General features: G+C 42.5%; 1 protein-coding gene across 11 annotated transcripts in view; it reads left to right on the forward strand.

Moving 5' to 3' along the window:
• The window catches only part of TENM3 (teneurin transmembrane protein 3), a 3803041-nt gene that overhangs the window by 3372093 nt on the left and 413131 nt on the right, over positions 1 to 17817 (forward strand). For all 11 annotated transcript variants that reach the window (XM_044062527.1, XM_044062530.1, XM_044062531.1 and 8 more), the window contains one exon: positions 4341 to 4557. In XM_044062527.1, the coding sequence (XP_043918462.1) occupies positions 4341 to 4557 (217 nt within the window). The remainder of the gene's footprint in view (positions 1 to 4340; positions 4558 to 17817) is intronic.

Below are 17817 nucleotides of genomic sequence, written 5' to 3' on the forward strand. Positions count from 1 at the left end.
CCCAGTTCGGATTTGTAAAAGGCAGATTATGTCTTCTAAACCTGATAGACTTCTTTGAAGCAGTCACCAAAGCCGTAGACAAGGGTAAGGTGGTTCACACAGCCTATTTAGATCTTGCCAAGGCTTTTGACACCATCCCCCACTCTGGAATTATAGATAAACTCACTAAACTAGGTATAAATCCCGATGTCACAAGATGGGTTGCCAACTGGCTCACTGACAGAATCCACACTGTGAAAGTAGCAGACTCCAAATCCAACTTCAGACCAGTGACAAATGGAGTATCACAGGGTTCAGTCATGGGTCCTCTCCTGTTTGGTATCTACTTCTCTGAAGTACAGGCTAACACAGAAGGTCTTTGGCTGAAGAAGTTCGCAGATGACTGCAAACTAGGAGCTATAATCGAAACTCCTAACGATGTGGACATCCTACAAAAGGGCCTCACTGAGACAGATGCCTGGTTTCAAAGCCATGGCCTCAAGCTCAATGCCAAAAAGTGCATTGTCATCCCCTTTGGTAAAAACTCTGTACCCATGAACTACAACATAGGTGGTAGTATACTTAACACCGAAAGTGTGATAAGAGACCTTGGGACACATGTGGACAGTTGTCTCTCCTTTGATAATCACATTGCCACAGTAGTCAGGAAATCCTTCTACATGGCAGACCTCATCACAAAAGGTTTCTCATCCAGAAAAAAAAGAGGTCATTGTTCCCCTCTACTCATCACTCATTAGACCCATTATAGAGTACAATGTCGCTTTTGGTATGTACCTCAAAAGACATCTACAACAACTGCAAAGGCCGCAGAAATACCTCACAAAGAGGATTACTGACCTCAAACAGATGCCCTTCGCAGACCGTCTCAAAAAACTCCAGCTTTACTCCGTCGCATATCGCCTACTCAGAGGTGATCTCTGCCTAACATACAAAGCTATGTCAAACCCAGAGCTGTTGGACATGCTCCACTTAAAGAAATCCCAATCCCTCAGAGCTACACACTCTAGGGACCTAAACCTTGTCACCACAATAAACAGAACAAGCTGGAGGGATAGATTCTTGTCCCAGAGACTTCCCATACTGTGGAATAAACTACCTATCTATATCAAACAAAGCTCCTCATTAGCACTCTTCAAGAAAAATCTTGATGATTGGATGGGAAATAGGAAATTCACCCCGGGGATCACCTCTGTGGCTCTGCTTGACAGTGGCACAGGAAAATAATTTTCTTGGGTGGCAAAAGCCAGGGTACCTTTTTGTCTGGGCTTGTATAGGCCCCAGGGCTGATAGCCTAGTACCTACCTATGAACCTATGAACATAAAAATAAATAGAGCAATGTGTAAATATTATTCTAAGGCTCATAGTTCTTTGGGAAATAAAATTTGACTTTGCCATGTTTTCACTAATTTCTTTGATTTACTGTGGATTTCAGCAGCATGAATTGTGATTCCAAAACTTTATTGCTTTCAGTTACAGTTCAGTGACTGGCAGGAGTCTGCCATGGCAGTACTGAGATATCAAAATATATTGCTCCATTTGTACTGAGAGAGCTGCCATGTACTGTTTCACAGTACTAGTACTATGCTGTACATTTGTACTGAGAGATCTGCCATGTACTGTTTCACGGTACTAGTACTATGCTGCACATCTGTACTGAGAGAACTGTCATGTACTGTTTCACAGTACTAGTACTATGTTGTACATTTGTACTGAGAGATCTGCCATGTACTGTTTCACAGTACTAGTACTATGCTGCACATCTGTACTGAGAGAACTGCCATGTACTGTTTCACAGTACTAGTACTATGCTGTACATCTATACTGAGAGATCTGCCATGTACTGTTTCACAGTACTAGTACTATGTTGTACATCTGCACTGAGAGAACTGCCATGTACTGTTTCACAGTACTAGTACTATGCTGTACATCTGTACTGAGAGAACTGCCATGTACTGTTTCACAGTACTAGTACTATGCTGCACATCTGTACTGAGAGAACTGCCATGTACTGTTTCACAGTACTAGTACTATGCTGTACATCTGTACTGAGAGAACTGCCATGTACTGTTTCACAGTACTAGTACTATGCTGTACATCTGTACTGAGAGAACTGCCACGTACTGTTTCACAGTACCAGTACTATGATGCACATCTGTACTGAGAGAACTGCCACATACTGTTTCACAGTACTAGTACTATGCTGCACATCTGTACTGAGAGAACTGCCACTTACTGTTTCACAGTACTAATACTGTGCTGTACATCTGTACTGAGAGAACTGCCACGTACTGTTTCACAGTACCAGTACTATGATGCACATCTGTACTGAGAGAACTGCCACGTACTGTTTCACAGTACCAGTACTATGATGCACATCTGTACTGAGAGAACTGCCACATACTGTTTCATTGTACCAGTACTATGGTTTACATCTGTACTGAGAGAACTGCCACATACTGTTTCACAGTACTAGTACTAGTTTGGGTTGCTTGCTATTTGGTTGATACAAGGAGCTGTTCATTAACTGAACAGGAATGGATATAAGTAATGTTACTATCCCTTTAATTGCTCTTATTTTTCAGTGTTGGGGAAGCAGGAATGCATAGAAAAATTAGAAGCTGAAACAGTTATGCAAAACATGATATAGAAAACTAGAATTGATATTGGTGTGTCACCTTATATGTACTATAATAGAAGGTTGAAGATGTCCCATGATACTGCTGGTACTGCACTGTTAATTAAGTACTTACTGATTTACAGTAAATAAAGGAGCACATAAATGCATCTGTTTTTGAGATGAAACATGAATTGTGGGAAGGCAGAGCTTACTCCAGGAAAGCAGAGCTAACTCCCAGATCATCCCAGTCTGATGTGGCCTGAAATTGTTAACTGGTGAATTCCCAGTTAACTACATGCTATGGTACATCTTGTGTATCACCATGGGAGCAGGGGGGGGCAGTAACATTGACTGTAGTCTTCTCTTCTCTTCTGTGGAGCCATAGTATATTAGCAAGACTGGGGAGATTTTGTGTTACATCTGAAGTAACCAACAGGAAGAATTCTCAGCCCTATTATATGTTCATTTATTGCATTTAACTGTTCTGTATTTACTCAGTACTTCTTTCTTCACTCATAGTCAAACTAATGTGTCACAGGTATTACTGAAATTATAATAGAGCCTGCTTTATTATATTCCCATGGTACAATATCATGATAGTGTATTCTTGTAGTTTACTAAATGGTGTAACTTTAACACAGGCATGAGAACTGCATCTAATGTCACGTACTACATTCTCACTTTATGATTCTGTATGCGTGCACAAGGTGTAAAATTAGAGCTATGTAATGAGACTTTCTAGAACCAGTCTTTTCCTGGTGACAGTGACAGAGTAACTGTCTACAGGATGATGTCTTAATATATCATTCTGTTTTCATCATACAAATGGCTATCCCCAGGGAAACTCCCACAGGGGTAGGTGGTAGATACAAATTTCCCTCTTGAAGCTTCTTTAATGGCTTATTCAAAGAAGTCTTATCCAATCCATGTTCAGCTTGCATGGGCACTTCTTTGCCCATCATATGCTTATTTCACACTGCAACAAAGTCGGAGCTGGGTTGGATCCTGATTCATGCAGTGTGCCATAATATTCCAGTCTAGACTTAAGCAGATCTCTTACTAAGGTGCACATTTTATGCAGGAATATGACAATGGATGATATTTTTAATACATAGCTGTATGTATCACAGCAGCTTTTAAGAGGTTACAACCTAGTATCACCACTGTCTTTCAGTTTTTGAAAGTAAAGAGTTTAAGGTGCAGCTAACCAGAGATATTGAATATTGTCAGAGTACACTAGCAAATGTTATGCAATATCACATTTAAAAGAAGTATTTTGGTTCTGGGTTCTTTGAAGGTTTGCCATCATTCTCTTAACATTTTTCAACAGTTCTCAATTTCAGTTTCAGTTGTGTTTTAAATGTACATATTCCAGTTGTCTCAGGCTTTGTTGTATTCGTTTTAGTTATGCACACTGTAGAGTGATTAGAGGAGGTAGTGGGATAAATTAAATGTGTGTGTGTGTGTGTGTGTGTGTGTGTGTGTGTGTGTGTGTGTGTGTGTGTGTGTGTGTGTAAGCACATATGTACTTGCATGTGTATCTTTGTATATATTAGCTACACACACACACATATATTCTTTTTTCATGCTGTTACTGTAACAGTTATCTTTTTGAGAGATGTGCAGTGAAAGCCCCACAGGGGAAAACTGTCTGCTGTACCTCTACAAATGTCATAAGTAGAAATGCACAAAGATTTATCTGATTAAATTTTCTTCTCTTAGATGGATTAGTCGATTGCATGGATCCTGACTGCTGCTTGCAGAGTTCCTGCCAGAACCAGCCCTATTGCCATGGATTACCTGACCCCCAAGACATTATTGGTCAAAGCCAGCCGCAACCATCTCTCCAAGCAGCCAAATCCTTCTATGACAGAATCAGTTTCCTCATCGGTTTGGACAGCAGTCATATCATACCAGGGGACAACCCATTCAATAAAAGGTAATTGTATCATAGATAGCCAAGACTGAGCTGAGTCTGAAATGCATGCAGGCACTCCCAGCTGCAAAAGCAACATTTATAGCCCTGTGTTTCTCATTGATACAACTTTCTCTACACATTTGATAATGCAACATGTTGCTTGGCCCCTGCCCTGCAACTTTTTTCTTTTTTGTAACGTAATCCAAACACGTATGTATTGAAGGCAGCTATGTTTTGGGACAGACTTAAGTATTCCGGTGTCCTAAAGTTTGTCTTACTGTAACACTGCAAAACAAGGGTCTTTTAGGGTTCATATGAATATCTTGACTTTTGTTCAGTTTTGTCTGTCACAATGACTACAGTCAGTGGATATATATGTATGTATATATATATATATATATATATATATATATATATATATATATATATATATATATATATATATATATGTATATATATATATATATATATATATATATATATATATATATATATATATATATATATATATATATATATATATATATATACATATATATTGTATATATTAAAGGTGCCGGTTTGTCCTCAGAACAGCAAGAATGCAAGTGCAGATAGGGATAATTTTATACTAAATACAAGACTGCAATGTTTTAAGTATTTTTCGTACTCCAAAGTACAGTGATTCTGAAGTTAGTTTGTATAAGAAGCAGTAGTGTGTGGAAGAGAACTACCTCCCATGCTAGGGAACAGGGAACAATTTTTTTTTTGCAAATCAACTTTAAAAGTTAACAGCATGGTTCAAAATTCACTACAGTTTGTCAGTATTGCAGTTTTATTTCCAAAGTGTCAGTAATTGCAGAATCAACACTTATACATTTTTGTATTATTATTTTGTTTTCGCCCCCTGTGCCTCATGACCTAGCTTCTAAGGGGCTGTCATCCATGTAGCCACAAGGGTGCTTTGTGCTCTTGCTGCCACCCTGGCAATGAGAGTGTTTTTTTTTCATTTGTTATTCTAATCCCCAGTGGTGATGTGAGTACTTGCATCACACTGAGGGAAGTCTATCACCCCTTAATCTATGCATGCATGCATGCTCCCCCACATGCGCCATCAGAGACTACCATCACCAGCACCTTGGGCAGCCATGCTAACATCCTCCTGGCCCCACCTGCCCAGTATGAAGAGCTTCCAGTCTCCAGAGGATCCCTGCAGTAGAAGCTCTGGCACTAGCCCAGTGAGAACCACTGTCTCTCCCCCAGGATGGGCATGCACATCCTCACTGCCTATGCCATCAAGAGCTTGAGCTATTAATCAAACTCAGGTTGCCTGCGCTATAAACAGAGCATTATCTCTCTGTGCTCCTGCTGCAGGCAGGTATAACATTTTGTAATAGGACCTTCTCACACACACATTATATATGTCCCAAACAGACCAGTAAGACTAGAGGTGGTGTGGATGCACTTTATTTAATTTTTAGGCTGGTCTTCAGATCTTTTTTCACTCACAACCCAGGCTCACTATAGAACACATATAAAGAGTAGTAGCAACTTCCTCCCCCACTGCATTACATACAAAATCTGACAGAGGAGAAAGTAGAAACTGCATCAGTAGCAACCAGAACCATAATCTGGAGGGCCTGGGTTTAAATTCTAGTTGAAACACGCACTTTAGTATTGTGTTCCTGGGCTTTGACCAGGCCTGATGTTCTTCGTGTTTCACTGTTGCAGTCATTACATTTTGGTTATCTGCCTGCAGGTAGCCCTCAGCCAGCCTGAATATCAAACTCTTGGATGCCTGCGTCGGATGCTGTCTCTTCTTCCATGATGTCAGGGGTATAAAACATGCAGCCGATGCCATTACATCAGTCTTTCTTGCCACACAGTGCCCGAAGCAGAAGCAGTTCACAAGTGCCAGTCGGCCGACTCCTGAAATTTTTGTTTTCGAGTTTCAGAACCGAAGTCTTCAAAAAAGCTAATTACCCCATCGGGGATCCTTTTTCTTGCTCTTAACCGATGTCAGTAAAAGTTAACAATTGTATTACCTGTGGAAAGCAAATACCTCATTAAGATTTTCATTCGTACTGCATTCCTTGCTTAGGCCCAGACCATGATGTCCCACGCTGTCAGTTTTGTGTCTTATTCAACCCCCAGACTATTTGTCGTCGGTTTATTTTTGCAGATACAGATTCCACTTCCACACCTTACCAACCCCAAACAGTTGGCCAGACCAACCCCCAAATCAGTGGGCAGAGGCTCAACAGCAGGTTCTCTCTCTTCTAAGTATCAGGGCTATTCAACCTGTCCCAGCAGAAGAAAGGGGACAAGGTTTTTACTCAAGACTTTTCCTGGTACCCAGAAAAGACAGCTCCTGGCATCCTATCCTGGACCTCTCTATTCTAAACACCTTTTTGGTAATCCCAAAGTTCAAACTGCTAACACTTCAACAGCTGCTTCCTATGCTAGGCAAAGATGCCTGGTTGGCAACCTTAGACTTAAAGGAAGCTTACCTACACATTCCAGTAAGGGAATCTTGCAGGAAATACCTACACTTTGGAGCAGGCTCCATGCACTATCAGTTCTCTGCACTTCCCTTTGGTTTATCTACTATGCCCAGGGTATTCACAAAGTTTCTAGCTCCAGTCATTGCATTTTGCAAGCAAAGAAATATTCAAATATATCCATACCTGGACGATTGTCTAATTCAGACAGAAAGCCAGGGTATGCTACTAAAACATCTGGCATTTGTAAAGAAACTTCTAACCTAAATGGGGTACACCATAAACGAAAAGAAATCTCATCTAGTACCCTGCCAACAAATTGTATTCCTGGGAGCAAGCTTGAACACAACTTCCAAGATGGCTTACCTCACGCCAGAGAAACAAGTTTATTTGACAGCCTACTTCAGACTCCTGGCCACAAAGACCAGCTATCTGCAAGGAAAATCCTGCAAGCCCTGGGGTTAATGGCCTCTTGCATCCTACTAATTCCATATGCAAGACTGCATATGAGGAAACTATAATGGTATCTAAAAAGCTTATGGTGTCAACATTCTCAGGACCTGGAATCAATGCTTCCTATCATTCCTTGTATAAAGACAGAGTTCCTATGGTGGGCAGAGGCCTGCTACCACAACAGGGGGCTCCCATTCACTCTACCCCCTGCCGCCCAAACCCTAACAACAGACGCATCAGACTATGCATGGGGAGCTCACTTGGCAGGGCAGTGCATTCAGGGCAAATGGAACCCGAGTCAGATGCGCCTGCATATCAACCAAAAAGAAATGTTAGCTGTACAGAATTCTCTGACAGCCGTCAAGGACCACATTCTTCCAGGACAATTATTGGTAAAGACAGACAACACCACTGTTATGTGGTACATAAACAAGCAGGGGGGAATCCACTCATACCATCTCTGCAGACTAGCCATGGCTCTGTGGAACACAGCCTTGAGCTACCAAGTTCACCTACAAGTTCAATTCCTGCCAGGCAAGCTAAATTCACTGGCAGACGACCTAAGCAGAAATCTCATGGACCCACAGGAGTGGAAACTGGAACCAAAGATATTCAGTCTTTTGAGAAACAAATGGGGAAATCCAGAGATAGACCTGTTTGCCTCCCCTCAGAACTACCAATTGGACAAATTCTGCACAAGGACTTCCCACAGTCAAGCTTGGAAAGTGGATGCACTGTCCTTCACCTGGGAAAGCCTCTCAGTATATGCCTTTCCCCCCTGCCTCTCCTCTCAAAGGTTCTGCTAAAGATCAAACAGGACAAACCAAGGACAATACTGATTGCACCAGACTGGCCACGCCAGCACTGGTACCCCCTCTTGTGCAGTATGTCACTGCTGGAACCATGGCACCTGCCTCAGACCCCTTCCCTGCTGTCCCAGCAGGAAGGCCAGATTCTGCACCCTCAGCTTCAAACCCTGAACCTTGCAGCCTGGCTAATTCCTTGAGCTCTCCAATAGCATCCCTCAGTAAGTAGGTGCTAAATGTCATTCTGGAGGCAAGGAGGCCTAGTACTAGAAAATCCTATGCTAAAAAGTGGAAACGATACTGTTCCTGGAGCCAGACTCGGGGTGGGCACAACGGTGCCCAGCTTACCACATATTATTCAGTACTTAACAGAGATGCTCCACAAGGGCCTTTCCTTCTCATCAATTAAAATTCATGTCTCTGCCATTTCAGCACATTATAATACTGAACCACCCCTCTTCTCTCACCCCCTGTAAAGCAATTCCTCAGCGGGGACAAAAATTTAAGACCTCCCAGGAGGGCCCCTACTCCAGCCTGGGACCTTAACTTTGTATTGGAAAAAGCTCACTCTACCTCCTTTTGAGCCAGCTGCAATTGCAGAGTTGAAATTCCTTTCTTGGAAAACAGCCTTCCTTCTAGCCATCACTTCAGCAAGAAGAGTGTCTGAATTACAGGCACTCATGGCAGTGAAGCCCTTCATCATCTTCCATGCAGACATGGTGTCCCTCAGGACCAATGCTTCCTTTATGACCAAGTTGGTGTCTAGTGTGGCCCTTGATCAGTCCATTCATTTGCCTACCTTTTTCCAAAATCCACAAAACACAGGAGAACGAATACTGCACTCTTTGGATGTGTACAGACAACTTAGATTTTAATTGGACAGGACTAAGCCTCTCATAAAATCTGAACAACTGCTAGTTGGCTTTGCTGTAGGTGCAGAGGGGAAGGCCATTTTAAAGCAAACCATTTCTAAGTGGATAGCCCATTGCATTAATTTCTGCTATAAGCACCATGAAAAACCTACCCCACAGGGGATAAGATCACATTCCACCAGGGCTGCATCTACCTCTACAGCCTTTCTCAGAGGTGTCCCTAGCAGGGACATTCTAGAAGCTGCTACCTGGAGCTCTGTAAATACCTTCATCAGCCATTACCACATGCCTATTTTTTTTTAAATCCAGAGCTGGTTTTGCCACTGCAGTATTGCAGGGCTTAGTAGCTGATCCTAATGCTCTCTAACTTCCTCCTCCCTTCCTTAGCTTTGGGAATCAACCCAAATGTAATGACTGCAACAGTGAAACACGCAGAACATAGTACAGTTGTGTACACTTACCATAAATGTAGATATTCGAGTGTATTCACTGTTGCAGTCCTGGTTACCCTCCCTCCACCCCCCTGACGTCTCTTGGCTATACTTTTCTTCTTGTTTACTGTATTTCAGCTTTCTGGTGTATTTGCTTTTTGTTGTAGGTGTAATCTAACATATAATTGCTTTCCATTATGGGGGCGCCTGACATCTGGGGCAAGAAAAACTGATGCAATGGTGTCGGCTGCATGTTTTATACCCCTGACGACCTGATGTTATGATAGAAGAGACAGCATCCGACACAGGAATCCAAGACTTTCATATTCAGGCCGACTGAGGGCTACCTGCAGGCAGATAACCCAAATGTAATGACTGCAACAGTGAATACACTCGAACATCTACATTTATCGTAAGTGTACACAACTGTACTTTCTTAGACAAAGAGATTCATGTAACAGTTTATGTGAGTCTTGGTTCAAGAATTTGTAGCTTCACTCTGTGCCTTCCACACTTAGTCTGATTACTTATGTATTGTGTTTACTGCAGCTCCACCTTTCATTTAATGTTATCTGAATACTTTATAGTGCACGACGTTCTTCTAAAGCCTAATAGTCTCAGATTTGGGGTTCTTGACATCACTATTTTGATTGTTTAGCTCTATTCATAAATACATGTGTTGCCGCTCATTGTTCCAGATACCAAGTTAATGATGAGAGTCCCTATAGTGGGCTCTGTAAGTCTGGCAGTGCCAAAAGTGGGATTCTTTCAACTTACCTGTTTGTTTTTCAAGCATGCATGCTCTTCACTATTTTGTTTACCTATCCTTAGAAATTTCTCCAGGTCTTGTATTTCCTTTCCCTTTCAGTGGTTATTGTCCTCAAAGGGATGCATAAATGCTTGGGTGGGGGTGGGCGCACTAGTGGGCTTACACATGATCCAGGGCACATCATCCTGCCAGAGTCATTTGCACATCATTGCATTAGAGATGCAGGCAGATAATTTTTGACTTCAGCGTCTGGTAAGATTCCTCTAATACATCCATAGGATTGTACTATACCAAGGTAAAGAAAACTATGTCTTAGCCCCACCTTTCAGGGAAGCTATCCCCACTGTCTACCACTGTGGTGTAGTTATTGCCATGGTTCTGTTACCACTGTGGTGTACTTATTGCTATGGTTATGTTATCTTTGTGGTGTACTTATTGTCATGGTTGTATTACCACTGTGGTGTACTTATTGCTGTGGTTATGTTACCGTTGTGGTGTACTGATTACCATGGTTATGTTACCACTGTGGTGTACTTATTGCTATGGTTATGTTACCTTTGTGGTGTACGTATTGTCATGGTTATGTTACCACTGTGGTGTACTTATTGCTATGGTTATGTTACCTTTGTGGTGTACTTATTGTCATGGTTGTATTACCACTGTGGTGTACTTATTGCTGTGGTTATGTTACCGTTGTAGTGTACTTATTACCATGGTTATGTTACCACTGGGGTGTACTTATTGCCTTGGTAATGTTACCTTTGTGGTGTACTTATTGTCATGGTTATGTTACCACTGTGGTGTACTTATTGCTATGGTTATGTTACCTTTGTGGTGTACTTATTGTCATGGTTGTGTTACCACTGTGGTGTACTTATTGCTGTGGTTATGTTATCGTTGTGGTGTACTTATTACCATGGTTATGTTACCGCTGTGGTGTACTTATTGCCTTGGTTATGTTACCAATGTGGTGTACTTATTGCCATGCTTCTGTTACCACTGTGGTGTACTTATTGCTATGGTTATGTTACCTTTGTGGTGTACTTATTGTCATGGTTGTGTTACCACTGTGGTGTACTTATTGCTATGGTTATGTTACCTTTGTGGTGTACTTATTGTCATGGTTGTGTTACCACTGTGGTGTACTTATTGCTATGGTTATGTTACCTTTGTGGTGTACTTATTGTCATGGTTATGTTACCACTGTGGTGTACTTATTGCTATGGTTATGTTACCTTTGTGGTGTACTTATTGTCATGGTTGTGTTACCACTGTGGTGTACTTATTATCAAGGTTATGTTACTGCTGTGTTGTACTTATATTATGTACTTGCCATGATTATGTTCAGAACAGAGCCCAGTTCTTACCACAAGAGCAGATTGGTACACATTGTAGATTTTGTGGAGGGGCATCTTCACTAACTGGATTTATTTTTATCTCCAAGCAGTGACAAACAACAGTTTTGTAACTCGTCTCTTATTTTGAATCCACATGGCTTTGTTAGGGCTGCTTTTCTGAATCAGCAGCCTGGTGTCTTCTATATGCTTCTTCCGTACCGGTGGTGGTCTGGACTACCTGTTGTGGTGCTTCCAGTCTTATTCTCATCATGTCTGCTTTATTGCTTTGTGGCTGTCCTCATACCAGCAGTCTGTTTACCAATGAGACCTCTTCATCAGTATCTCTTTCTCTTCCTACAGGAGTAAAGTATCCATGTCTGAGGGCAGTCGTCTTACACATCCAGTTCTGCACTTGCATTATTTGTTAATGATTCAATTTTGTTTGAAATGGCCAGTCCTGCCCTTAAGTTCTCAAAATCTTTCCACTCAAATGATTTTCTCTGTGAAGTGGATAAGGTTTTTGGTATGGACTTAGAATTTTTTGTGTCCCCCTGCTGTGTCCTTCCGTACTGTTCTGGACTACTTCAAACCACATTATGACACTGACATTCTACCATCAAACTGAGTTTGTCGATCACATCTAATTTACACATTGGCTAGATGGAATCTGCCGACACTCTTGAACCTGTCCAAGACCTTTATGAGGAGTATCTGTGTTCTGTGCTTTCAGATCAAGGAACCCATGCCTCTGTGATAACAACATTTCATAATGGGAAAAAAAACTGACACTCCCTCCATTGAGGCAACTGAATTAGTGAACATTTACTATATTTCCTGGAATACTTAATCCATGGTCTTAGTAACATCAGTGTGAATGATAAAAGAGATTCATGTTCTGATGAAATGTGAGCCTCGTACAAGTTTTCATAGGCACAGGATGTCCCTGTGATTTAGTGTGGGTTCCGTTCCTAATTTTTCAGCAGTAAGACTTTCGAAACACTCTGTTCAGCCTACTGATTTTCTTTCTACTTTCTATGAAAATGGGACACTGAACTTTGCACTCCATGGATGGGCAGAGAGAACTGATGATGTTCATCGTGTTACACTGCTGCAGTCATCACACTTGGGTTATCTGCCATCAGGCGGTCCCGCAGTCGGTCTGAGTTCCAAAGTCTTGGTCCGGCGTCGGTTGCTGTCACTTCTTCCCTGACGTCAGTGCGACAGGGGTATAAAAGAGGCAGCCACCACCATTTTCTTCAGTCTTTCTTGCCACGCGGTGCCCGAAGCAGAAGCAGTTCGCAAGTGCCGGTCGGCCAACTCCTGAGATTTTCAAATCGAATTTCAGACCGAAGTCTTCAATAAAGCTAAGTACCCCATTGGGGAACCTTTTCTTGCCTCAGTCCGATGTCAGAAAAAGTTAATAATTGCATTTCTTGTGGGAAGCAAATACCTCATAAGGATTTTCATTCTTATTGTATCCCTTGCCTAGGCCCAGACCACGACGTCACAGGTTGTCAGTTTTGTGGTAGGTTTAACAAACGAACTATTAAACGTCGGTTTGATTTCGCCCGACATTATTTTGGTAGAAAATTTAATTATACCATGCCGTCAGAGCAACCGACGACTGGGATGCATAAAAAGCACAAAGATAAGGACAGGCAGCCGAGACCCAAACCAGACACCGAGGCCTCTGCTAGGCTAGTCGCCGGTTCTCCGGTTTTCAGTGAGGCACCTACGCAGCCCCTGACGACCGCTGATTTAGAACCCCAGCCTGCATCCGACTCCCAAGTGAAGATTGCAGGGCCTCCAGAGCCTTTATCTTTAGGCCCTTCCGACTCCATGGCTGAAGGGGATTCCGGTGCAGTTGAAAGGCCGTCAGTTGCTGAAGGTGTCTTCAGACCGACTACACTTACTATTAAATCCTATGCAAAACTGAAAACTCCATTAAAAGTAAGGAAGCCTGTACAGCAGTCTCCAGTGCAAGTCCCCATGCCTAAGAAACAGATGCTTAAGATGGCCGAAAACATAATTACCCTAATCAGGGGTTCCCATCCCCTACCTGACAAAAGGCCTAAACAGGAGGAGGACTACGCTTCCTCTGACCAGTTTCCATTTCCTCAGATTCTTCTGAGGAACAGGAGTTCTCTTTTCCCCCTTATGAAGACTCTGATGCTGAAGATTCTATTCCTTGAGCATCTCCCCCAGAAGACTACTCTTTTGGGGAAACTTTACATACCATGAGGGAACATTTCCACTGGGAAGGCCAGGATTACTCTGATTCTAAGAAAAGGCTCTGAGAGTTCCTCTTACTACCCCAGCACAGACCCCTTGCTATTCCACCTGTGTTAGACATTGTGGATGATGTTTATTCAGAATCTAGCCTTAACCCAGATTCATTACCTCCTGCACCAGCCAAACCAGACAGGTACTACAGAGTCCCTGACTCACATAAATTCCTATATAAAAGCCCCGTTGCTGACCCAGAAACCATTTCCCGGGGTCCCAAAGGGGTTAAGGCCTCTATTGCTAAAAATCCTGTACCTTCTGAAAGGGATTCTAGAGCACTAGACAGATGGGGAAAGAAAGTATATACCTCAGCTACTCTAGCTATGAGGGCCTTAAATTGCCAGTTTCACATGCTGAAATATCAACAATATTTGATGTCTCAATTAAAACAAAAAATGAGCACACATACAGAGCAGCCTGATTACAAGGAAATGCAAGATTTGTTGCATGCAGCAGAACAAGTGGGAAAACATACTTTGCAATGTGGAGTTGATTCATTGGAAGCTTCTTGCAGAGCAGCTGTAACAGGGTCTGTCATTCATAGGCATGCTTGGTTAAAAGAACAAACTTTACCTGATCATGTTAAAGCAAAGTTATTGGATGCACCCTTATTTGGTGTGAAAGCAGAAGAGGTTTTAAAGAAAATGGAGGATAAGGCAAAATCTATGCAGACGGTCAAGGATTTTTTACAGGTTCAACCCCCTCGTTTCAGCAGAAATTGGCCAACCAAAAACTGGTCCTTTCCAACTTCTGACAGACCACAGAGGGGCAAATACAGATGCCCAAGGGGCAGAGGTCAACCACAAGGCTCTTACAAGCCACGACAATGGGGTGCCACAACCCGGAAAGGAGGAGAAGACAGGTCTCAAACTATCAGAAGACAATCACAATGACTTACCCCTCAGACTGCCAAGCAAATCACTCTTGGCAGCTCCCTTGGGAGGAAAACTTGCACTTTTTGCAGACAATTGGCACATCATCACAAAAGACAAATGGGTCCTAAATATTGTAACTCAAGGATACAGGTTCCACTTTCACACTTTACCAAGGATAAAAGGAATGCCAAATCTACCATCAAAGCAATGGGCAGAGGCTCAAAGACAAATTACAGCACTCATGGACATGAGAGCCATTCAACAGGTTCCTACACAGGAGCAAGGACAAGGATTTTACTCAAGACTCTTTCTGGTTCCCCAAAAGGACAAAGCCTGGAAACCCATTCTGGACCTTTCAATTCTAAATACATAACTGGAAGTACCCAAATTCAAGATGCTCACACTACAGCAACTTCTTCCCATGCTGGGCAAGAAGGCTTGGCTAGTAACGTTGGACCTCAAGGAGGCATACCTGCATGTCCCTATCAGACAAAATTGCAGAAGATACCTCCGATTTATAGTAGGTACAACTCATTACCAATTCTCTGCACTGCCCTTTGGCTTATCTACTGCGCCCAGAGTCTTCACAAAATGCCTGGCATCAGTAATTGCATACTGCAGACAAAGAGGAATCCAAATATATCCATACCTGGACGACTGCCTTATTCAAGCAGACAGCAAGGACATTCTTTTAAAACATCTGGAGTTTGTAAAAACCCTACTAAGTTGCCTAGGGTACACAGTAAACGAAAATAAGTCAAAACTAGTGCCCTCACAACACATAATATTCCTGGGTGCCAGCTTGAATACAATGGCCCAGATGGCTTATCTCACGCCAGACAAGCAAGGACAACTGACTCAATATTTTCAGTTGATGGCAACAAAGACCCAACTCCCTGCAAGAAAAATTCTGCAGGCCTTGGGATTCATGGCATCTTGCATACTACTAATACCATATGCCAAACTGCATATGAGGACATTACAATGGTACCTGAAAAGCTTATGGACTCAACACAGCCACAGCTTGGAAACAATAATACCACTAATTCCCTGCCTTCAACAGGAGTTTCTATGGTGGGCTCAGGCATGTCACCTCAACAAGGGTCAGCCTTTCACCTTGCCCACAGCCAGGCAAACAATGACAACAGATGCATCGGATTATGCCTGGGGAGCTCACATGGCAGGACAGTGTATTCAGGGCAAATGGTCTGCAGATCAAATGCATCTCCACATCAATCAAAAAGAGATGCTAGCTGTACAAAATGCCCTAACAGCTTTCAAGGACATCTTACATCCAGGACAATTTCTAATAAAGACGGACAACACCACAGTGATGTGGTACATAAACAGACAAGGGGGCACACATTCCTACCCCCTATGCAGGCACGCAATGACCTTGTGGAACACAGCACTGACCTACCAAGTTCAACTACAAGCACAATTCCTGCCAGGAAAGAAAAATACATTGGCAGACGAAGTAAGCAGAAATATCATGGATCCTCACGAGTGGAAACTAGACCCACAAGTATTCACAATGATAACTCAAAAATGGGGGAGCCCAGACATAGATCTGTTTGCCTCCCCCCAAAACTACCAACTGCAAAAGTTTTGCACAAGGACATACCACACACTAGCTTGGAAAGTGGACGCCCTCTCATTCAGTTGGAAAACACTAACAGTGTATGCCTTTCCTCCATTGCCTCTTCTGGCAAAGGTGCTGCTAAAAGCCAGATTAGAGAGGCCACAAATGATACTCATTGCTCCAAACTGGCCACGCCAACACTGGTATCCAATATTAAGGAACATGGCTCAAGGCCCACCATGGATTCTATCTCAAATTCCTCACCTGCTGACTCAGCAAAACAATCAGATTCTACACAGCCAGCCCAAGACTTTAAATCTGGCTGCATGGCAAATTGTCTAAACAACTAGTCAACACTTCTCTCTACAGCTGTTATGGATGACATTCTGGAGGCCAGGAGACCCAGCACAAGGAAAACCTACTCAGACAAATGGAAAAGATTCTGTGCCTGGAACCAGGCTAAAGGCCAAAATCCTCTTGTCCCAAATATTCAGATTCTGCAATATTTAACTGAGATGTTGCACAAAGGCCTTTCCTTTTCATCTATAAAGATCCACGCTTCAGCTATTTCAGCTCATTACAACACGGATCTTCCTGTTTTTTCACATCCATTATTAAGACAGTACCTCAGAGGGGCTAAGAACATAAGACCGCCCCGAAGAGCACCAACACCAACTTGGGACCTCAATTTTGTTTTGGAAAAACTTACACTACCACCCTTCGAGCCAGCTTTTTCAGCTGATTTACAATTTTTATCATGGAAAACTGCCCTGCTGCTAGCAATAACTTCAGCAGGAAGAATCTCAGAGCTACAAGACCTAATGACAGTGGAGCCTTTCATCATTTTTCATCAAGACAGAGTCTCTTTACGAACTAACCATTCCTTTATGCCAAAGGTAGTATCCAGTGTGGCTTTAAACCAAACCATTCATTTACCCACCTTTTATCCAAATCCCCAGAATAAAGGGGAAAGGCTCCTACACTCTTTGGACATTCACAGGGAATTACGTTTCTACTTGGATAAAACAAAGGTTTTCAGAAAATCTGATCAGCTCTTTGTATCCTGTGCTGCAGGATCTCAAGGAAAGCATATATCAAAACAGACCATTTCAAAATGGATAGGACATTGTATCTGTTTATGCTACACACACCATGGGAAGCCTGTACCTGGTAACATTAGGCCTCATTCCACCAGGGCTACAGCAACATCAGCAGCCTTCCTCAGAGGGGTACCAACCAAGTGTATTTTGGAAGCTGCAACTTGGAGTTCAGTGCACACCTTCACCAAGCACTACCACTTACCTCTGAACTCAAAAACCAGAGCTGGCTTTGCCACTGCAGTTTTGCAGGGCCTACTAGCTTCTCCAAACCCTGTTTAGTACCAACCGGC

Source organism: Protopterus annectens, chromosome 2.part1 (assembly GCF_019279795.1).
Source record: "Protopterus annectens isolate FY-2018-M chromosome 2.part1, PAN1.0, whole genome shotgun sequence".
In the NCBI taxonomy this organism is placed as follows: domain Eukaryota; kingdom Metazoa; phylum Chordata; order Ceratodontiformes; family Protopteridae; genus Protopterus; species Protopterus annectens.